This window comes from Cyclopterus lumpus, chromosome 4 (genome assembly GCF_009769545.1).
Source record: "Cyclopterus lumpus isolate fCycLum1 chromosome 4, fCycLum1.pri, whole genome shotgun sequence".
NCBI lineage: Eukaryota > Metazoa > Chordata > Actinopteri > Perciformes > Cyclopteridae > Cyclopterus > Cyclopterus lumpus.
This window is the reverse complement of record NC_046969.1, coordinates 10,282,858-10,307,288: the sequence shown is the minus strand read 5'-3', so window position 1 is coordinate 10,307,288 and position 24,431 is coordinate 10,282,858. Positions and strand designations below refer to the sequence as shown.

The 24,431-nt window shown below is 40.0% G+C and overlaps 1 protein-coding gene across 1 annotated transcript in view; it reads left to right on the top strand.

The window, feature by feature from the left end:
* LOC117729368 (contactin-associated protein-like 4) overlaps positions 1–23,906 on the top strand; it is a 79,917-nt gene extending 56,011 nt beyond the window's left edge. Inside the window, 9 exon segments of the mRNA XM_034530373.1 lie at positions 544–714; positions 3,909–4,127; positions 9,568–9,807; positions 13,909–14,133; positions 15,690–15,823; positions 17,142–17,229; positions 22,121–22,336; positions 22,761–22,832; positions 23,710–23,906. Of these exon segments, the coding sequence (XP_034386264.1) occupies positions 544–714; positions 3,909–4,127; positions 9,568–9,807; positions 13,909–14,133; positions 15,690–15,823; positions 17,142–17,229; positions 22,121–22,336; positions 22,761–22,832; positions 23,710–23,906 (1,562 nt within the window).
* The last annotated feature ends 525 nt before the right edge of the window (positions 23,907–24,431 follow it).

The following is a 24,431-nucleotide window of genomic DNA, read 5'->3' as shown; positions in this document are numbered from 1 at the left end:
TAGTGAATCCATGTATCCAATCTTCCCCCTGCCATTTAATTTCCTAATGGAAAATTGGTTAATAGGCCAATTACACAAGCTAATTAGCAGACCAGCAACACAAATATGACTTACTTTGTACTCTTTAATAACAGCCTCTAGTGAAAAGCTAATCTAAGTGATTAATTTTACCTTGTTTTAATTGCCTCTAATTTCAGCCTTCAGTTTAACGCGTAAATGAATGAATAAATAAGCACCATGTGAGATAAATCAACACAAATGAGATAGCGTCGGACGAGTTATGACTTTGTTCTCAGCTAATTTTCTGAACAGTTGTTTACTACACGATTTTCATAATACAGCCATCATAATGACATTTATTTTAATAAGCTTTGTTCCATTACATTACATTACATGTCATTTAGCTGACGCTTTTATCCAAAGCGACTTTTATCCAGACTGATATGTTCACCGTTTGAACGAATAAAGAAAAAACTAAGATTTACACCCTTTTAGAAAAAACAAGCATTTGAAGCATTTAAGCACTTTGTTTGACACTTTCAGAGAACTTTTGGAACGCTGCGTTTTTTGACAAGGAGACATCTTACCTTCACTTTCCCACCTTCCATGGAGAGCTGAATGCAGACATCGCTTTCCTGTTCAAGACAAAGTCCTCCTCTGGGGTCTTCTTGGAAAATCTTGGCATCAAGGACTTCATCCGGATTGAACTCAGCTGTAAGCGTTATCTAAAGAATGTTCTGCGTCATTGTCAGTTGTGTTCTGTATACCTGGTAGTGGGAGACTCTTAATATAAAAGACAACAAGGTCATGATGATGTTTTAATGTTCCCCTGTTTCTAGGAACATTTCTCTGTGCTCACCTTAAATCTTAGTTTAAGGTGTGTACTTTGTGACATCACAATGTGGAGGCAGAAGAGAACGTGTGGCAGTTGTCAGTTGATCCTTTGAAATGAAAAAAAAAACGTATTTATGGATTTGATTTTTCATTTTGGGAGAATGAAGTTTGAAGATCAACTACTTGGATAGATTTACTGGATGGATCAACGTAATGTTGACTTTGACAAAAGAGAGCGCTGTTCATTTCCTCTTTTCTTTTTTTTTAACCATGACAATGCAAGACAAACGTAATCTTTCCCGACCCATAACAAAGTAATCAAAGTACATGTCTTAACCAAAATTGTGATCTTAACCTACACCTACACCTTAACCATAGAAAAAGTCAAACAAACTTTTAAATGACATCGTGCTGATAGTAGCGTCAGATCAGAAAATGCTCTGACCTAGAATTAATGTTCTTTATAGAGCAATTATAAAGGAGTCTGCTGCAAAGAAAAGGATGCTATTATCTTTGACTGTTTTGTGAAAAATAAAAAAGAAGTCTGTAGCATGAAATACAAGGAACAGCAGTTTAATAAGTGATCTGTGGGAATTACACATACACACACACACACGCACGCACGCACACGCACGCACACACACACGCACACACACACACACACACACACACACTCACAGACACACACAAATGATAACCCTCCCCCTTAAGGAAACCCCCGGCATTAGTAAGCACATATCTTATCTCACTGCAGCTCTATTACTGTTATGAAAGCTGGTGTTCCTTAAGACTCTGAATCAATATTACTGCTGTTATAGTAACATGACTTGGAGCTGGGCCAGAGAAAAGTCTCCAAATTAAGTCTCTGGATTTTTCTACCCAATGGTTCCACAATCCTACAGCGCTACAGCTGTAGCTCCACTGTCAGTATCATTCATGAGGGATGAAAATGTTGTGCTCATGCACAGATGTGCCTCTCTGATAATGTATGTGGTGTGGAGTGAAGGCATGCCGGCAGTGTTATGATGGAGGAACGGACTGCATTTGGCCTTCAGCTCACCTCTCTTTATTATAGGTTACGTTCTTAACCTAATAGAGCTGGAGAGATTAATGACCACAGCATGCTAACCTACATTAAGTTGTGCGTTTCAGTCCCACTGTAATGGCACATACTTACAACGTACTTTAAGAAGAAAGTGCACTGCATTGGATTTATGTCCACTAGAATCTACTGTTAAGACATGAGAATGTACCATATGTCAGATGACAGTTGAATGGTTTCTCTCTGTGTGATGTAACACAAAGTGCATTTACTCAAGAACTGTACTTGAGTACAATTTTGAGTATTTACATTTAATGCTACTTTCTACTTCTCCTCCACTACATTTTATAGGCAAATACAGTATTGAATGTTTACTCCGCTTCTATTGCAGATTAAAATTCCAGTCCATTATCCAAACGCTATCCTATTTAGGGATGCGGGGCGCTGGAGCCGATCCCAGCTGACATTGGGCGAAGGCAGGGTTCAATAAGCAATTTAAATGAGCTCCACCGTTACCATCTGCAACTGTATAGTCATGAACACATTAATGCATCAATAATGATGTAAAAATAATATGTAATATTAAATATAATATAAAGCCTATGCTTTTACTTTTGGCACTTTATGCATATTTGTTTTGCAAATATTGTTGTACTTTTTACTTTTTGGAGTGTTATAGAGTATTTATGGTATTGCTACTTTTAATTCAGTAAAATATTATTTTTTTTATCCACTTTTGAACAAAGTGGAGAACAGTGAAATTACTATCCCTGAGGCCGTAATAGTAAGAGATAACTAAAGTTATCAAAGTACAATCCATTCATAGTTGTGGAGATATCTAACTCAAAACAATAAATGTCAACCTGCTTGTGGCGCTACAGGAAAATTCAGAGATTCATTACGATTCATACAAACGTTTCATAGCAATCTGTCCAATAGTTGTTTCGATATTTCAGTCTGGACCAAAGCAGTGGATTGTGCCTAATGTATGCACCCAGTAAATGCTATCATTTTGCTATGCTACTAAATTGAGTTCCAAATGAAATTATTAAGCAAATCATAGCCAGATGACACACTTCTCATTCACAGTGAGCCTACACAATTAGCACTGAATGAATGTGGACATTTTCAGATGTGATTTCAATATTGCAAAGAATGAAGATCTGAAGAAAGGAGAAACTGAAATGAGAGCTGCTTGCATGCTGACCGTGCAGAGTTAGCATGAAGAAGGTAATAGCTATAGACACGGTTGGTACCACACAACTGCCTGATTGGTTTCAGCATTGATGGCACAATCACACATATGTCCATCTGTAGCTGCAGCCTTTCTGTCTGAACTTGAGCTGGTCTCTGAATCATGTGACCAGCTGTCTGTCCATCCTGCCAGCAGATGCTCTGATGGGAGAAAGTCCCTTCACACTCACGACTCACTAATGGATTCATTGAAAGATGGCACAGTGTGGGGAAACCGAGGAAAATGCTTTTACAATTAACAACAATGTCACAAAGTCTGTTGCATTTTTACAACAAGTAATAAATGGTTAGAAAACAAAAATTATTAAAGCTTCTTTGGCGAAGATAATTTTTAAACTATGAATGAATGTAACACCACTCCCTATTCCTACTCCACCCACAAACTGTGTAGGAATACGGTCTTCATACTACTGCCATAATTCCTCATTGGTTGAATGCATTTCACACATTTCACTTCACAATTAATTTTGATCATATATGAATAAACAAATAAAACCCACATAACACACTACAGCTGTAAGAGTGTCAACACCATTACACACACTACCATGATGAATTGTTTAAAGTGTGTTATTAAGACAGAGCTGGGAAACATAAGGGCTTTGCAAAGTCTCACTCAGCAGAGGACACAATTATCTCAAAGTGTCACAGAATTTTAAACCCACTCTGCTGGTGTGACTCACCCAGGCATCCAAATGCTTCTCAAACAGTCTGTGTTCAACAATCTCACTCTTTTACCATTTTATGTTGCCCTTACTTTAACTACCCTCCTCTCCAGCTGCCTCACAGGTCGTCTTCTCTTTCGATGTGGGAAACGGGCCTCTGGAGGTTCGAGTGGAGACGAGCATCCAGCTGAATGACAACCGTTGGCACAGCGTACAAGCCGAGCGGAACGTGAAGGAAGCATCACTACGTGTGGACGAATTCAACGCCGCCACGCAGGAGGCTCCTGCTGACGGACACAGTCATCTGCAGCTCAACAGCCAGTTATTCATAGGTGAGAGGCAGGAGTGAGAGAGAGTGTATGTGTGTGCGTGTGTGTGTGTGTGTGTGTGTGTGTGTGTGTGTGTATGTTTCCCACAGATCACTTATGTAACTGTTGTTCCTTGGATTTAATGCTACAGACTTCTTTTTTATTTTCCACGAAACAAACTAAGATAAAATCCTCATTGTCTCTGCAGCAGACTCATTTATTAATGCGCTATAAAGAACATTAATACGCATTAGGTGGAGAAAGTAATTCATGGTGTTTGAACATTAATCTCATTAGCATCTGAGTGCTAAGTGATAATTGCTGGTGTGTCTTATCCTTTCTTATCCGTGACAGCAACTATAGCAACACTTGCACATTGCATTTGTATTTTATGAGTGGAGGAATCCAGGAGATTAATTTTCTTTTTTTTGTTGTTGTCTCAACAAGAAGCAGGCTGCTATTCAGAGAATTTTAACCTCGGTGGACTTAATTTTACAAAGTAAATTCTGCAATGTCTGCCTCCTTTTCCATTCAGTTCATATTAGACAGCATTATGAGATTAACATTTTACTCTGCCCAACAGTAGTCCCACATGAGCAGCTGTTGGGGTTCAGGGAACCTGCGTGTGTATAACAACAGTGAACCTCATCTTCAGAGCCATTTATAACCCAACTGGCCTGTGGTACTGTTAACAAATGCTGCTAATGTGGCTATATTTAGAGAACAACATTGGTGCTATAAAGGAGATGCTGAGATCATTATTTCTAAACACTATCTAATAACAGTAATTACATGACAAATAAGTGTGTCTTGTAAAGCTGCACCTACATCCGTATCGGCCTAATTGACCTGCTGATTAGAAAATTGCATGAAAACAGATCATTGAAAAGAGCCAACATCTGAGCAAAAGGGACTGCCAGCACAGCAGAATAGGTGTGATGTTTGGATGATGTGTTCTCGGTGCGCCCTATCCAGGAGAATTAAAAAAAGAAACGCTAGCGGCAGTTAGCAGCTAACCTACAGCAGCCGAGAATGCCAGCAAATTAGGGAGATAGCGAGGAGCTCCTAAACCCTCCGAGGAGAGGACCTCAAAACTTGTATCCTAAACACCCATCAGGGTGTTTAGGATACAAGTTGCTGCCCGAGGCATATGTTAGACATTAATCTCAACGCTGCTCTGAAATCACCCACTGGGAAGGCATAATGCCGCTATTGTTTGGTTCAGTGTGAAAAAGCAAGCTGGCGTAATGGCAGATCTTCTTAATGGCAGTATTGAAGAATCTCTGTGTGAAAGGGGCTATTGACTTTGACTATTGACTCCCCAATTACTTTGGTTGCTGACGTATCATGAATACGTTTGTAATGATAGTTCGGAAGTCTCTGTAGGTAGAAGGTTGGGGTGGATGGGTGGATCAAAGGATGTGGGTGTTGCTGTTGGTCTTTACTGGCGATGCAGAGGTATTCCTATGTTTGAATGGAAATGGGATGGGATTATGAAATAGACTGTGGGATTGGAGGTTTGTGTTTGACAAATACTTGATTCACAGCAAAGCAATGTGCAATGGGTTGTCTCTCCTCTCTTGTTTTGGAAAGGTTAAGGGCCATGTGCTCTAGAAATTGTTATTGTTTGTCCATGATGTAACGTGCTCATAACAGAATCAGAATCAGAATCAGCTTTATTGGCCATGTATGTGTGCACATACATGGAATTTGATTCCGGTTACACGTACGTTCTCATCGTACATACCTATTTAAATTAAGCTTAAATATGCTACCTTTTGCAGGGACATGATCTTCCCTTGTAAGCAAGTTCAAATCTACCCTAATAACAAACCATGGGTGACCAAATCTGTTAAATCCAGCATACAGAAAAAGAAACTCACTTTTAAACAAGGAATACTCTCTGATCTGCATATAGCTACCAAAGAGCTGAAAATAAGAACTTTTACTACGAGCAAAACATAATTACAAAAAAGAACTAGAGAAGAAGATGGCTGCAAATAACCTCGGCTTAGCCTGGTCCAGCATGAAAACTATAGCAAAAAACATTCATGTCACTCTGGAAGGCTTCAATTCAGATACTTAGATTGCCAAGAGGCCTGTCTTTAAAGAACAGAAACTCTCTACATCAGATTGTGAAACGGTCTAGCAGGCTGATTGGTGAGTCACAGCTGAGCCCAGAGTCCCTGAACACCAGACAGTTACAACGGATAACCGGCTCCATCTTAAAGGACGACTCCCACCATTTGCACAAGGAATTTCAGCTTCTTCCTTCTTGAAGGAGGTATTTAGTACCACGGTGTAGAACAAAGCAGTTTAAAAACAACTTTGTTCCAGCAGCCATCTTTCAGGTGAACAAATTAGAATAATAACAGTGCACGGATTTGTGGCTTTTTTCATCATGTCTGTCTTGTTGTCTGTGTCGATTGTAATGTGTGTCGAGATGAATGCCTCACTTTCCACTGTGAAACAAGTCTACCTACGGGTACAAATAAAGTAACCTGAACCTGATGTTAGCAGCCTCCCATCTGTGAAATCATAAATCTCTACACTGCAGAAACTAAAGTGTGTCCCATTTGTAATATATAAAATGTATTTGTAAAACTAAACAAGATAGATTATTACAGATTTTTAAATTAATAAGCCGTAATGTTGCTTAAATTGAATTTATATGACACAAAGTTATTATGGTTCCACTTTATTTATTGACTTAGGTAGCTATTCATTTTGTGTACACACTGTAACAAACATCCTTGTATAATCTGTATTTACGAATGATTGAAAGTCAGCGCTCAGCTTCCATCGCTGATGTTAAAAAACACAAACCAAGCCAGAAACCTTCAAGGATTAGAGGACTCAACAGGATTTGGAGAAACTTGTCCATGCATTCATCTTCAGTAAACTTGAAACTACTGTAACGGTGCGTTCACAGGTCTCTGTAAAAAGTCAGTCAGAATGCTGCAGCTTGACTCCTCAGTAAGACCAATAAAGTGGATCACATCACTCTAGTTCTGAGGTCTTTGCACTGACCTCCTGTCCAACAAAGAATTGACCCCAAAATTGCTCCCGTAGCTGTGCCTACAGTGTTTGAATGTGTGTGACTGTTAGTTACTGCTGATGTGCAGGTGGAACCGTAGCCCCTCCCATCAGTGTATGAATGGGTGTGAATGGGTGAATGATGTCATGTAGTGTTAAAGCGCTTTGGGTGGTCGGAAGACTAGAAAAGCGCTATTTAAGTACAGGTCCATTTACCATTTACCATTCAGGGCCTAAATACATTTGTGATCTGCTGCTACCTTATGAACCATCCCGACCCCTCAGGCCATCTGGGACGGGTCTACTTTCTGTTCCAAGAGTCAGAACTAAACATGGAGAAGCAACGTTCAGCTTTTCTGCTCCACATATCTGGAACAAAATCCCTGAAAGCTGCAGGTCTGCTGAGAACCTCGGCTCCTTTAAATCCAGATTGAAGACTTTTCTGTTTGCTGTTGCCTTTAATTGACCCAGATTCAAGGATATCTATCAATTTCTGCATCTCACTAATGCATTTTATTTCTTTAACTGTACTGCAACTTTTATTCTATTTCTAGCTTTTTGACTGGTTTTAATGTTATAATGAATGTTCTTAATTGTTTTTAAATCTTGTTTTCTTCTGAATCATGTGTTGATGCTTTTAATGGTTTTATGTGAAGCACTTTGAATTGCCTTGTTGTTGAAATGTACTATACAAATAAACTTGCCTTGTCTTACACTGAGGAAGTTGATAATATATTCATTATTGATAATCAATTGTGTGCTAAGGAACAAAGGGTTTAGACAAAAGGGCTCTGTGGTGCGGTTCATACTTGCAAACAATGGATGTTGTTCTGCTAGTGTATAGGCTGACATTTTATAGCACTTTTGTAGCCTAAAGGTGTTTTTTTTTATTCAGTAGTTGTACCATTTAACATATCCGTTATCCGGCAACCCCACTTTTGAAAGATGTAACTACAGGAATGTTTACTCACAGTACAATTTAAATTGACCTACCTTTTACTTTCCCACAAGCAAAAGTTGACTAAAATATTGGAGTACTTTCATGCCTAGAGTATGTTATTTAAGCCTTGTAGCCCTTAACCCGTTGGCGTTTTAACACCATGAAGTGAGTCTCAAAAGCTGGTTGAGTGGCTGACATCCTTACTGTCATATTCGTACAGTTACACAGGACTTCTTTCTCTGGCAGTTCCTGTCCTTTTGTTTCTTTCCCTCTGTCAGAGTTTCCGTCCCTGACAAGTACCTTAGTGGTCTTTTGGACAAAGTGCACTTGAACGTTGATCCTTTTTTGCAGTCTTTACCAGTCTTTTCAACAAATTTCCCAGTTTAGATTTTGCTGGTTAAATCATTATTTAACAGAATGCATTTTTTTGTGCATGAGTCATCAAATGTTTTCTTAATTGAGCCAACAAAATAAAAAAAGTCCTGCTATTTGTGCTCTTACTGTACTATCTCTGTTTAATAGCTGTTGCTGCATATGTAAACTAGAGGCGTGTAGGTGTTAGAGATTTAGTGTAGTGAAAAGCTGCTCTGAATGAACATTCAAAGCTCTGCCAGACTCAAGCTGAGTGTAATACCCTGCCAATTCCAGTCACCAAGAACAATAACAACTGTGTGGATGTAAAATAAAGATGTCGCCAGCTTTGAACTCTGGAATAATTTTTCCAAGTCTAAACTTTGTGAACAGTGTGAGGTTGTTATATTAGAAAGCTAATTGTCAGGTGAAAAGATCTCGCCTGTTAGTGGAATGGCTGAATATCAGACACCAGATGGCTCATTATCCACGCAGTTAGCCAATCAACACCCAGCACAGCGATACAGGAAGTGACAATGTCTCAATGCCCTCAGAGCATCCAAGGCCTTGTGCTGCAATCGTAATTTACTGCAGAGAAAACCACAATTTTTTATGTACAATTATACAAAGAGAGAATGAAAAGGGAGTATGTTGCCAGATGAGGTGCTTTTCTTCCAACTTTTTATTTCATTAGGCGGGTCGACAATATTTACCTTGTACGGCAGGTGCATTCTCGCGTTATTAAGAGAATCGCAGGGTCAACACAACAGACTGGCTACAATACATAGACATTTATGACATACCATCTACACATCACATTCTGTTGATAATGTCAATTATTATTGTCAATGTTTTCAACTAAAATACCGGCAATGTCCTACACATTGCACCTTAAACACCTTATTATTGATTATTTTTTAAGTTACTATTACGTCAACTTTGCAATTAAGAAATCTCATTTTTTCATTATTGTTACCTTTGATTTAGGTTGGCTTGATGATAAGAGGCATATAGCTGAGTTGCTTTTAAACATGTGACTACTGGGCTGGCTTTAAGCTCTCATGGGGCCACTTGGTGCAACGGACACAATGTTCTGTAGTTGTGTATAATGTGTACAGTATTGTTTTTTGTTTGCAGGAGGCACCGCCTCCAGACAGAAGGGCTTTCTGGGCTGCATCCGCTCTCTGCAGCTGAACGGCGTGACTCTGGACCTGGAGGAGAGGGCGAAGATCACCCCAGGTGTCAGACCTGGATGCCCGGGCCACTGCAGCAGCTACGGTTCGCTCTGCCAGAACCAGGGTCGCTGTGTGGAAAGAGTTAATGGTTTCTCCTGCGACTGTGACCAGTCAGCCTACACTGGAGCCTTCTGTCATAAAGGTGCATACATTCAAATTCACACCGGAGACTTCATGTCAATAAATACTGCAATATGTCATTATTCTGTGCCCAAAAGTAAGAATTGATGACATTTTAATTTGCAAAACAGTTTTCTCCGGCTTCCAATGAATTTCTCTTTCAAGCTACTAGTAATGTGAACTTTCATCACAGATAACATGTTTTCAGACCTGTGAAGTTTAACTCTGCTAAAAGATCCAACACTCTACGATTTGATTATATGACAGATTGACAAACTGGACGAAAAAGCCTTAGTCATTATGGGGTCAGGTCAGTTTCAATAATTGAAAATGCACACAGAGAGACTCACAAATGCACACTGAACAATTTACAAATATGTTCGATTTACAAATGTACACAGAAGGATTTACAAATAAATTAGACTCACAAATGCACGCAGAACGATTCACAAATACATTCAAATTCACACATGAATAAATTACGATTTATATAAATGTAAAAGAAAAATCACAAATATATTTCTGCATTTCTATGTGGATTCTTATATTTGTTTGTATGTATTTATTTGTCGATCGCACTGCATTTGTTTGTGGATGGCTCCACATGTGTGTGGGGGTTTTATGAGACTCCTCTGCCGTGGCTGGATTTGCAAATGAGTTTTTTTCAACATAGACCTATCTGTAGCCAATCAGATGTCGCCCTCATTTTCAATTTCTGTGTGCATTTGTGAGTCTCTCTGTTTGCATTTGCAATTATTGAGACTTATCTGACCCCATAAGTCATGGTCGGATGTGATTTTAAAGATAATACACAGTCTCTCCTCTAACTTCAAATTCTTGCATTTAGTTTTCTGTCCCAGCAACGGCCTTGGGAATTTATTTTCCTAAGACTAAAAGGTGAGAGAGGAAAATTTAGCATTAGGTTCTAGGTGTTATGCCATAAAACTTCTCCATACAAATTTCATCAGGTAAAGATAGAAAGTAAGAAAGGGAGAAGTATGATCTGGTATTGCATCTTTCAATAATAACAATTATACTAAAACCCTATTTTAAATTTCAAGCACTGCATAATATTCCGATAATATTCCAACAGTCATATTTTAGTGATTACAGTAACAACATTAATATGTTAAAACATTTAAGAAGTTACATTGTGATGTTTTTCTGTCCCTCAATTTTGCAGAATTATCTCAGTACCCAGTATCTCAGAATGTTGAGTGTTGCACCCACTCAACATTCAGATTATAATATGTCTCTCATATGATTTCAGTAAAAAAACGCTTGTTTGGTTTGAACGGTTGCCTGTTCTACATTTTATTGATTTTGCAGCTTAGTCTGTGCGTTTTATGCGAGGCTATCCAAACAAAGAGGAAGACATTTGTTTGCTAGTTAGGTAGTCAGAGTCTACATACCTTTAGCCATTTCTCTACATTTTTTAAAAGCAAGATTTGATGTGGCTCACCATCCCACTCTGGTTGTGTAACTAATGAGACACTCTGAGTTGACAGTATGCTAAGCCACACCTCCTTAGCCTCTCAGGCTTTCTATTCTAACACAGATCACCACTTGATCTTGGTAACAATTGTTCCTTGTTATCAGACAGAGGAAGACAAAAGCCAACTTCTCATTTATACAACTATTGATTTTGTCTGCCTTACTGTCGCTTGCAAATGTTAACAGCTGTTAACTTATTTAGCAAACGTTCATTGAAAAAGCTTTTCCTCTGAAAGTGGTTATTTATACTTTTGATAGCTTGCATGCGCCAGGCCAGCAGGCCAGCAGGCCAACAGCTTCTGCACAGCTTGGCCTGTCACGTCCAGTTACTGTCGCTAAGCTCTTGTTTGGACACTCAGCGTTCAGGGGGAGGGTGTTAGCCAACAGTTGCTACCAACTAAAATTTCAGATATCCAGAAGTTTCTGATAAGGTTTATCGCAACTCAGAAAAACAACCACCCCAACCCAATCTGAAACACAGGTAGCAGCACGAATCTCTGCCTGTATGACCGACATCTCTCAGTGGATGTCCGCACACCACCTGAAAATTATCCCGGACAAGACTGAACTTCTCCTCCTTCCAGGAAAAGGCTCTCCCACCCACGACCTGACTATTAACTTCAACAACTCAGTGCTGGCTCCGACTCCGACTGCCAGGAACCTCGGTGTGACACTCGACAGTCAACTCTCCCTGACTGCCAACATTACCGCAATAACACGCTCCTGTAGGTACATGCTGTACATCATCAGGAGAATACGACCCCTTCTCACTCAGAAGGCGGCACAGGTTCTGGTCCAGGCTCTGGTCATCTCACGGCTAGACTATTGCAACTCCCTCCTGGCTACAGCTCATCCAGAATGCAGCTGCTCGGCTGGTCTTTAACCTCCCGAAATTTACCCACACTACTCCGCTCCTCTGCGACCTTCACTGGTTAGCAGTGGCCGCCCAAATCCGCTTCAAAACATTGGTACTTGCGTACCATGCTGCGAACATATCGGGTCCGGTCTACATCCAGGACATGGTCAAACCATACACCCCAGCTTGTTCACTTCGCTCGGCTTCTGCCAATCGGCTTGTAGCTCCTTCACTACGAGCTAAACACTCTACGAAGTCACGACCGTTTGCTGTGCTGGCTCCTCATTGGTGGAACGAGCTCCCCATTGACATCAGGACAGCAGAAAGTCTCTACATCTTCTGTCGCAAACTAAAAACACATCTTTTTCGACTATACCTTGAATAGGGAAGCTAGCGCCGTAGTAGCACTTTAGTAGCACTTAAATGGCTCTTACCGATACCACTTTGTAGTTTAACACTTTAGTAGCACTTAAATGTCTCTTACTGATAGCACTTTGTAGTTTAACTTTATTGAAGAAATTGTTCTTGCTTGATCCTTGTTGTTCTGAGTTTGGACTCATGGTTTAATGCACTTATTGTAAGTCGCTTTGGATAAAAGCGTCAGCTAAATGTAATGTAATATAACCAGAAAGAAAACCTACCACACGTTGACTTGAAATGCAGAAAGTTTAGATTAATATGTGAGCTGACAGAGGGGTTTATCCGAATGCTTTATAGAACACAACCTCTCTCTGGTGCTTTAAATTGGAGAGGACAATGATGATACTGCTTTCTGAAGAGGATCCTCCAGTCAGCAGACATTAGACTGACCCTGAGTGTCTCTCTCGTTCACTGTCTGCATTGCTTGGCCTCTCAACGCTCGTTTTGAGTGCGTCATAATGAGCCTGTTCTGTCCTGAAGGTCAAGCATCAGGATTATCTTCAAGGACTCTTCTAGCCCACCATGGCATTGTGTCCACCGTGTGATGAATCAAGGGCTTGTTGGACAATATATCAAACACTGTCAGTATGTAGACATGCTGTGTATTGATTGTAAAAAGAATATTTCAACATTTTGGAGAATACACTTATCCCTTTGTTGCCAAGAGTTAGAGAAAAGATGAATACAACTCTCACGTGTGTCGGTTTAGCAGCTGGTTATCCTAGCTTAGCATAAAGACTGGAATAGGAGGGAAATGGCTAGCCTGGCTAAAATCTTTCTACCAGCACCTTAAAAGCTCACTTATTGACGTGTTTTGCTTGTTTGATAGAATGATTTTTTTTAAAAACCAAGGCATACGTAAACCATTTCCAGACAACCTCAACTGGAGGTTACTTACCTGGATCTGCCTCCTCAACCAAGTTGTCTGATTCATCCGGCATCGTGACGTAAAACAACAGTTTCTTGGTTTAAAAGAAATGAAAAAACCTATCGAGCCAATGAGCACCGAGAGCGGACTACCAATCAGCGGCAGTGAGCCAAATGTATTTTAATTTCTTTACATGCAATCGAAAATGACCTTGGATACAAATAAGGTTGTGCATTTATCTTAAAGTAAAGTAGAACTACTTATACATGTGGTTCACTTGGCTTTTATATGCTGATATTGTAAATGCATTTGAGAAAACGTTCAAAATATAAAACAAACAAGAAAAATGTTTGTATACTTATAACTTTTTCTCTTCCACATCGACCTTTAATCTCAGTCAACGACAGCAGTTTGTACCGATGCAATAGAGAGAGGCATGTCAGAGTGAAAGCCAAAAGTTCACTTGTCAATGTTCTAACTTGCAGAGGTTTCAGCCAGCTTTCAGTCATCAACGTCTGTTGCCTACAACTTCAAGGAGCCCTATGGACCGAACAGGAACAGCAGCGGCTCGCCTTTCTCCATCTACTCCGATATGAAGCTGAGCGGAGAAAACATCTCCCTGAGCTTCAGGACCAGTCAGAGTCCTGCTCTGCTACTCTACGTCAACTCTTTCTATAGGGAGTACCTGGCACTGCTCATCAACAAGCAAGGTGAGGACACACTAGGTTTCTTTCTGCCTCTGCATTCAGTCCTCTGCCGCCCGAATCTCCTCGCAGGTTAATTGCTATGCACAGTGTCAGGTTCAAAGAAAAATATTTGGTGCAGTTACTATTAAATGATCATTCTGCTTGCAGCAGGGGGTCCTCTTTTCCTTGTTCTGGTTCTTGCCATTGTGAGTGTGTATTGTGTTCACATTTTCATCACTGGCTTTACTTACAAGCTTCCCGGTGCTCCGATTAGCAAGCAGCATTCCTGCATAACGAAATAGGAGTTGCCATTATCCAGTGTCCAGTGCAACTTGTAAATACGTTACGTTTTTACTCGTGTGAAGTTGAGTTCAGGTGTTCAAGATTTATGTTTTACTTTTGAACAAAAACTAGCAATCTGAACCATTGATGAACATATTGTGTGGGATCCTTTAGCCATGAAGTGAAATGTACTTTTAATATCATTGCTATGATTTTTTTGGGTTACAAACTCTGCCTTTATTAGATAGTAAGTTTCAGATTTTTTTAATTAGTGAGAGAAATAGCCGGGAGGTTTTGTCTAGTTCATGAAGTCGTCATCAGGTATCTGTCGTCTTGCTAAAGTATCTAATCGAATCCCAGAGAGAGGTTTCTTTTGAATGCACCACAAAGGCTTTTTTCATGTTTCTTACTTTTGCTGCTGCATTAACAAGAAAACTTTACTATCTAAGTCACTCGTTCAGAGTGTGAAACTCTCTTTGCCATCTGCAAGATTGTTTTTATTATCAAGATACTCTGGGAGTCTGTGGAAAAAAAGAAACATACAGAGACATAATTATAAAACATTATTGAAAAGGTATTTCCTATAATCTTTGCTAATCAGTTTTAAGTGTGCAGACATCATGGAGTATTCAATTATCTCAGCAACATAGAATTTATTTAAGTGTAACAATGTTAAAAAAATAAGGGTGGGGATTCATTTCATATTGGAGTGTTATTCATAGAGATAAAGTATTAATCCACAAAGTAGTAAATTGTTTTTAGCTTTTTAGTTAAAAACTGGTATCTTGGAACATTCATATTTCTGGATGAAATGTCTCTTTAAAGAAGTGAATATATGTCTTCGAAGATGTCCAGAGCCAAAATATGGACATTTTCTCTGGATAACGTGCCTAATTAATAATCAAAGACTGGTTAAAAATGTCTTTTTACTTTTCTCTTTACTTTTTAGTATTACCCTTTATAGTTGCTGATCAACAATTGCAATGTATAGTATATATAACTTAAATAGTTTTGAGCACGACCTTGTATTACATCTGTTTTATATCTAATATTCATTATTCAGGGACTTAGTCAAATTGCCCCTCAGAGAGAAATAAAGCCCTACTTCTCTATCGCTGAATGTTATAATTTAGCACTATTATGTAATAGACTTAAAGTAAGAGAATATGGCACTTTAACTATACTAAAACATGCTTCATTACTAATAAAGAAAACAGGATTGCAACTTGATTCTCTGTGATATTATAGATATCTTGCTTTAAATTGTAAGATGGTATTGTTGTTCTGTGTTTGCAAAGATGAGCTGGAAATGAGGTACAAGCTGCACAGCAGCAGAGACGTGGAAATGATCGGGAGCAGAGTCACGAACTTGGCTGATGGACGTCTGCACACGGTGATCGTCAAGAGACTGGCAGACACCGTCTCTGTTCAGGTGCACACACGCAACGCGTACTTCTCACAGATCGACAAACACACACACACACACGCACACACACACACACACTCACGCACACACACACACACACACACACACACACGCACTGAAAACCAAAGCGTAGGAAGACATCTTTTGTATTTCATTTCAGATGCTCAATTTTCCTTTAAATGTATGCCATCCAAAAATGCATTACATTGGTAAATAAAACCACCGCTCACACTGCACTCAACACCTGATAATGAAAGGCAGACTGCACAGGGACACTAACGCTAGCTAGCAAATTATTCATGTTTATATAATGGATACCCAGCATACTTATGTATCCACCACAAATGAATCATGTTTACATGTATACGAGTACCCAGTTTACTTATGTTCCTCCAAGTCATAATATAATCCACACTGGCATAACACTCATACACATAAAAAAGGAGCATCCTCAACTTGAGTCATCAATAAGATAAAAATAGTTTCAAATAAAAATGTTGGTCCTGAGTAGGGACACAGAACCGGTACAGGAGTTTTGATTAATGGTTATTGGCTATGAATCCAGATGTTTGCTTTGTGAATGAGCTGCCAAAAACATCCCACTGCACTCAGTTAAACACTGACCAGCCACATTATACAGAAAGATCAGCCAGCAGTTTCAATTATTGAGATGACAGTGAACGCCAGCAAGCAATAATCTTCAAATTATGATATTATCATAGGATACAAATGATGATTAAAAGATCAATCCCCTCAGGCGTGCCAGTGGATATCTCCCTGTGGGCATCAACATGTCTCGATATCCCTCTGACCAAAAGCTTTTAGAAACCTAAAATAATAAATAAATAATAAAAGCTACATTTCCTCTCTGTTTTACTTTCAATCTCCTCCTTTTCAGTGGCTCCCATTTCATCTCAGGTTAATCAACATTGGAGGATGTCTTATTGATGAATGGTTCACTAAAACCCAAATCTCTGTGTTTGCAAGCAATGCATCACGCACTCTCTTTTATTATAAAAGTGTCTCTCTCTGAGGCATATACCATCTCAGAACCTATTCCACTTCTCTTCAGCTCCTGTGAATCACTGTGTCTCACGGGTCTATTGGTTTCCAGCTTTGGGGTTGAATCCCATTTTGATATGCAGGTCAAACCAGAGGTTTAGCCTCCGGACAGCTTTTCATTTGTAATTGCCGGCTTCTCTGAAGCCATTTGTCGTTCCTTCACAGGGCAGCCTTAGTTTAAACACTTAACAATAGAAAGCTGTTTTTGCTTTCTACCTGCTAAGCTTTCACCTTTACAGATGTGGCATACATTATCTTTCAGATTGACCAGAATACCAGGGAGGACTTCAGCTTGACATCTGATGTTGAGTTCAGCGGCATCAAATCACTCATTCTAGGCAGAGTGCAGGGTAAGTGAGATTCTCTTGGCTCAGAATCCAGCACTTGAACAGACTCATTTGAATAACAGCACTGATATGTTTGTGCCCGATGCGACAAAACAGTCCTGGAGCTTTATGCTGTTTACTATTCATCATGTTGGGTCGACCAAAGGGAAAGCTGCAGTCTGAGCAACAGCTGTGGTGCTTCTATACACAAGCTGACATCCATATTCAAATGGTCACAGAGAGAGCACTTTAGTGTGGAGGTGCAAAATAAGAACCTTTGAAATGACAAAAGGTGGAGCCACCCACTTAAGTCGCTGTTATGTGACATTAGATGCATTTTAAAGCTATATGAGCAGGTAAAGTGTCCACGCAAATGGCTTTTTTATTCACTAATGCATAAGTTCACATAATGCAGTATACGTTGGTGAACTTTTATTTTTGTTATCGAAGCGGTGAGTTATACAGTCTCCATGTCCGTCTGGCTGAGCGGGGATTCAGACAGCTGTAATGGTAATAACTTTAGAAAAGGTCCTTCACTTTGTATGGTAATGAGGAGAGATTGAAAAGAACAAATTACTTGGAAGATTGGAGTCAGCACCCGGCAATATAGCATAACAACCAATAAGTCTCAGCTGCTGTGTGTGGGGTCAAACTAAACCAGGAAGTCAGACAGTATAGTTCAGCCCCTTTTTCTGCCTGATGGAATCCTCAATGGTCTGAAATAGGGTTGGGTATCAAAAGAGTTTTTAGAGAAATAAGAAACAATTTGAAATGTACATATGAAATATAATTAAGTTAAAGTATAGTATTGGGGATTTCTAGAAATATACCTCATTGATTATGCATGTCGGTGAGAGTGGCTGCATAATTCATTAACACTAACCCTGAAGATAGATAAGTTACTAGATATGTAAAGTGTAGGTTTTTGATTGATTAACACAGCACTGGATGTGTCATTTGTGATCGGGCCCATCGTGCTTTACTGTACTCACTGCCTTTACAACAGTGGGATATGCACGTACTTACAGAACTGAGCCTTGCTTGTGAACTCCACTAGAAAATTAAAGGACTAATCCCAGCTCTTGTGGTTTCCTCAATAACCTTTATGTAGAATTCCATTTTTTAAGGAGATGCACGTGAGTTACAGCACAAGTACAGCGCTCCGTAACACACGACTATGAATACAACCTAACTCCTACAATAAGGCTGATGAAAGCAGAGCTAAAATATGAGGCTCCACCTCAAGGTTGAAGTGGTTTTCCAGACAAAGGCAGCGGTAGTGTGGAATGGTTCCAGCACATGCCCCATAACCTTAATGTCACTGAGTCAATTCCAGCCGGGATCCTTTGTTGCATGTCATGCCACTCTCTCTTTCGCCTTGTCTCCTATCTGCCTCTTCACTATCAACTGTCTGATAAAGTTGTAAATGCCCCCAGAATAGCAAAGTAGCAATGTTGCCTCCAGGGCCCCGTTCCAGAAAGTAGGATTTGCGACTTTTCTATTTCGGATACAACGATTGGGGCAAGTCCAGTTCAGTAGCTGTGACAACTTATGACAATCTGAAACTTACCTGCCACATTGTAGGAGCAGTATTTAGGCAGCAGAGAATTCAATCAGACATGCTATCTGTTTTGAGAAGGTTGTGCCCTTTCATTGAAGGTTCAATTGAAAAGGAGGCTCAAATTATTCGCAGGGAACGAGTCATTTAGTCTCGTTGTGATATGCTGTCATTGTCAGAGGAGTTTTTTTTATAGCGTCTTTGTTTTTCATCACAATCTATAATGTACCTCAGCAACCTTTTTAAACCTCACATTCACTCATTGTGGATTTGCACTCGCATCGTTAGACTCTGTGCATCTTACGTACAAATCTAAACAGTATGAAGGGTTTAGGTACTGAGCGGTTTAATCAATGAATAATCATTATCTGATATTTCAGGATTTTTAAATGTAATTGGCTGTGTGGATGGAACACAGATTCCTATTAAAGCTTTGAGTGTGAACGAAAGAGATTATGTGAACAGGAAATCTTTTCACAGCATGAATGTGCAGGTAATGACATGGCTACAAGTGTCAAAGTCAAATCTTCAATTCAGATAGTAATGCAACGCGTTCTCTTTTGCAAGATAATGTGTGATGCCTTCCACATCATCACGGATGTGGAAGGCCACATGTTTCAGGGTATGTACATGAGTCCAGGGTGTTTTACGAGTACACCTTTTAGAACAAGTGTGAACAAGGTAACTTACCTTCAAAATAAAGATCGGAGCTTCAATTCTTTCTTTTACAGCTCTGTACAGGAAGTGAATAACCTTTGGTTACTTGTTTATGTCAATATAGGACAATATGATGGTACCCTCCTTTTGGACAGAGGCTACACCTGCCGTCCCTTTCAAATGGGGGTCATTTAAGTGTGGTGTTACACAATATTGCCACAATAAGAGGAGAAAGATGCGCTCCTGCAAATGTAGAACAAGATGATAACACCCCCAATCTAGATGGCCGGACTCTGAGGGACGCGATTTGCCACAACTAATTGTATATCATCCAAAGGAGTTTTCTTTCATCCATTTTGTGTTCATGCTTGCTCAGCAGTAATGTATTTACACCATGCACACCAATGGAACATTGTAATAATTGTATGCACCTTTAACTTTTGCACTAGCATTTTATTTTTCAAGTTTTTGTTCTTTATTTCAAATTGCAGTTTTAATTTGTTTCTCCACTTTATATACGCACGTCCTGTTTGTACATTCAGCTCCTTGAATTCTTTTTTGCTGTTGACCCAGACCATGTTGGTATTGACCCAGCCTCCCTCTGCTGAGCCAGAGGACTCAGGCAGTCGTATCAGAGCGGCAGCAAGATAGTTGATATACTGTCACTCCCTGCCCGCGCTGTCATCTATCAGCCTAACTAATGGACCAGGAAAGAATGGAGAGACTGAGCTGCTCAGCCAGAGAGAGGAAGAGAGGGAAGGTGGGATAATGATAGAGAGAGCGGTGTGGGTGAAGAGCAACAGCTCGGTGTAGGTGGACAGTAATAGTCAGTTTGTGGATACGAGGCCAGTGCTGTCAGAGTAAGTTTTGACTGTTGCACAAACATCCAAATCCTTGTTTGGGAAGTCCCAGACTCTATTTAGCACTTTTAACACCTACTGGTGGTCCTCTGTTGCTCTCCCTGAGGTGTCTTCCCTTTTCCTCCCCATTAAAGGTTTTTTTTGGAGGCAGTTTTTCCTGTGCCAATGTGAGGTCTTCCTGGACCGAGGATGTCGTATGTGTACCGATTTTAAAGCCCTCTGAGGCAAATTAGTCATTTGTCATTTTGGGCTGAATTTTTGCACTTTCGGGTCCCTCATCTCAAAGTCAATTTTCTTTGGAGGGTTTTGGTTCGATGGCAGAAATCTGTGGTTAAAGTAAGCATAAGAGATTTTAATATTTGTTTCTATGTTATATATTACAGTCAGTAAATGCAGGGACTGCATTAATAGGATAATTACTTCTGCACATTTATGCTTCAAAAATCCTAAAAGTGGTGTTCATTTGTAAAGATTATCTTGCTGAACAAAATCAGGTATCGTAAACTATTTGCCACAGAGCTAGTTTTCTGTAATAATCAAAAATCCAGTGGATAAATACCAATAGCTCTTTGTTGAGGGAACCGGTGCGATGCTAACATCTGGAGTTGGCCTATGGTGTGCATAGTGATGCTGTGAGGCGTCTGCAGTGTTTTTTTCCATCTAAATACAATAGACAATCTAATGCTGCATTTGTTAATTAAATCTGTTGTGCCATTAACTCATTCTCCCGTTTCCCATTTGCCCTCCACCTTGCAGGCTGCTCAATAGATATAAGTGTTTCATGAGATATATAATTCAAAGTCAAATTATTTCCTGCTGCTCAGAGGTTAACATTCAATTAAAATCTTAATCAAAACCTGATCAAATACACAGCTGATTAACAGCCCTCTGCAGCCAGGCCACTCTGCAGTGGCCCATTCATGGAGTGAAAAGATGTTTCTCACCGGTAATAACTTAGATGAGTGGCATTAATGTGCTGCATAATCAAATTGCACTGCAGGATTAATTGTAGTTCACACTGACATTTATAGCTAGTGAAGACTTTATTTAGCACCTTCCCAAACAAATAATGACGAAAGCACATCAGCCACAAGTGAGACTCAGTGGCATTGTTGTTGTTGTTGTTTTGACAGCAGAGAGGCAATCTGGTGAGTGACAAAAACATCATTAGGTAAAAATATCCACTTGACTCCGCTCTTGGAATATGAAGGTATTCACCCTCGCACTTTCATACTATACAGCAGGGTAATTCAACTATATTGTTCAGGTGGCCACATCTTCAGTCTTTTGGCCGCTGCGCCACGTTGCACTGCACTCATACGCCGGTGACAGCTAGTCACGCCGCACCCACGCTCAATCCAGTTCCCCCTCGGGCTAGTCCTATCAGCGATGTTGCTACTGTGCCTCCGCTCTTTGTTCCTCAGGCAAGCGAGCACAGAACTGGCAAGAGGTAAAGGTTAAGCACTAGCCCGGCACGGACAGCACTGAAGCTGCTTTCGCTGCCGGATTGAAGGTCTGAGGATGAAACACACTGCAGTGAGCATGCGCGAATAGTATCGGAATAATTGTTTTACAACATGGAGAAAGCCTTTGAACATGATGTGTGGTTTTTCAGTTTCATCCACAGTGTTGCTAAATAATTTCCAGCAGGTTTTGCAGCATCACCATGGGTATTAAAATGATTACGACTTGGGTAGATAACACTTATCATCCCAAATGTGGCCTCATCAAGAGAAATGTGTAGCTCTGCTTTATTTCAAATGAGCAATTAGAATTTGCTGATAACAAACGTGTCCTCTCACTCACTCTCTCTTGTCTCTGTGTTTCTCTCTGTATTCAGAGTCTGATGAGTTGGATGCAGAGCTCGCCAGCCTGGCCTCTCTTGGGTTCACCGGTTGTCTGTCAGGTGTTTGCTTCAACTCCATCCGTCCTCTGAAAGACGCTCTGCTGCACCCTGACAGCCCTGTTGTTGTCAGTGGCCCATTTTCCCAGTCAAGCTGTGGTTCCTCCTCTGTGGCCAATCCATATGCGACAGAAAGCACACACTCCTTATCAGGTACAAAGAGCAGACTCACTCCTTACATCCCTTATACTGAATATCATTAGGTAACACACCCTTCTCCCTTTCTGGAACGTCTTTGATAGTATTCTTAGGGCTGTTCATTAGACTTTTTTATGGGCTCCTTAACCATCCTCCATGATGAGCAGACAGAGTGATGGCACTTTGACAGATAAGATTAGTCAGAGAACTGTAGTGAAGTCCTTTGAGGCTGTTCCGAGGCTTTAAAACAAGCACCGTCTGCACTGACTGAAGGTTCTCCCAGCGAGACTCTCTCTGGCCATACAGTCCTTTACTTCATCTTCTTTGTTCTCCCCTTCCTCTTTGCTCTACATTCTTTATTGTCTGTACTTTGTACCTCTTTCTTTCTGGACTCCTTTCTTCTTTTATTGATTTGTCTTCTCCGTCTCTCTCTCGATAGAGCAACCTGGTTCAGTGGATCCAGGTCAACCTTTAGTCAACGCCATCAGGAGTGATTCAGCACTAATTGGAGGTAATGCAGTAAGAACAGTTCATTAAAAATATCATAACAGTTGAATCATAACTTTATATTTAAGGAGTCTGACATTGTAAAGAGGGTTGGTAGAAAAAAGGCGAGGCGAGAAAAAGTTTTGATCTCAGTTTCTGAGGAGAAAAAAGAGTCAGTGAGGAGAGGGTTGGCTGTTTAATGAGAAGAGTTTGGATCTGAATCAAGAAAACTTTGCTGACAAAAGGGTTTTTGACTTGCGTTTGAATTTGAAAAACACTTAAATGCAGAGTTCAAATCAGTCAAGTGGCATTTTGGGTCGCAAAAGTTAGTTTAGTTTACAAATAAAACCATAAGCTCAGGTGATATAAATTTAATTTGGTTTGTACCAGAAAAATGGCAATCACAGATGAAGAAAAAAGTAGTGACTATTTTGACAGAAACATAAACACTTGGGAAGGTATATAAAACCGACAATGTGGTGGTTTCCGCTGCAGTAGGTATAGCAGGACCACATGTGGTCGCACATAGAATAACAATGTGAAAACAATACGAGTGTCGCAGCTAGTAAACATGTCAGGTCACACCCTTGTCTATACAGATATTGGCATATGATACAGTATATGTCTAGTTGATATAGTATATAACCATATATATAAGTTGGTGTATGGTTAATTACTCCCTTACTCACTACCATATTCATACATTTTCAGTAAGGTTAGTAATATATCTGTGGTTATATAATGATATATGCTGATGTTGCATGAAATATTTCTTTAAAAAATATATATATATATATCCAGTATATATATATATGTGTGTGCGTGTGTGTGTGTGTGTGTGTATGCATGTCGTACAATTAGACAAAAAGGTCCAAGTCCTTTTGTGTTGTGTTTTTTTTTAGGGCTGATTGCAGTGGTGATCTTTGTCACCGTGTCTGCCTCGGCGATATTGGCCAGATTCCTCTGCAGCAGGAAAGAGACGTTTCGAAACCAGGAAGTCAAAGCAGCTCAGCCTGAAGATGGCCACGAGCTCCCCTTCAGCAGCCAGGCAGACTCTCTGAGCGCTCTCAGCGAAAACCAAAAGGAGTATTTCATTTAGCAGGAGCCCAGAGCGCCCTCTGACCCGACGGGACGGAGCAGGAGGATTCACCAAGAGCTCGGTGCTTCACGAGACACACCGAGCCCCTGAGCCACTGGTACCGGTGGATCAATGAGATGCGAAGTCCAAAACAGAACAATGTGTGAGGGTTTTCTTTAGTTCCTTCCTGCTGTCATTTTAAGGACGTAAATATTTCAAAATGTAAATGGTCATTTATGTGGTTACGACAATAATTCTCCGACGTATTGAAAATAAATAATAATGTGTTGATCAGAACACAACGTTGTTCCAGTTGAACAACACTTTGGACTTGGTGTTCGTTTTTAAAGCACTTTTTCTACAAAGATGATGCACTTTCTGTGCAATATGAGATGCCAGAGCCATACAGTTTGTGTCAAAATATGAGAAGAACGAGCGGAGGGTTGACATTGATATGTATATGACATCACAACATAAGTGCTCAGCAAAAGCACTCAAATTCTTCTGTTATAAGTAAACCTGATTTCAACACATGCTGTATATATG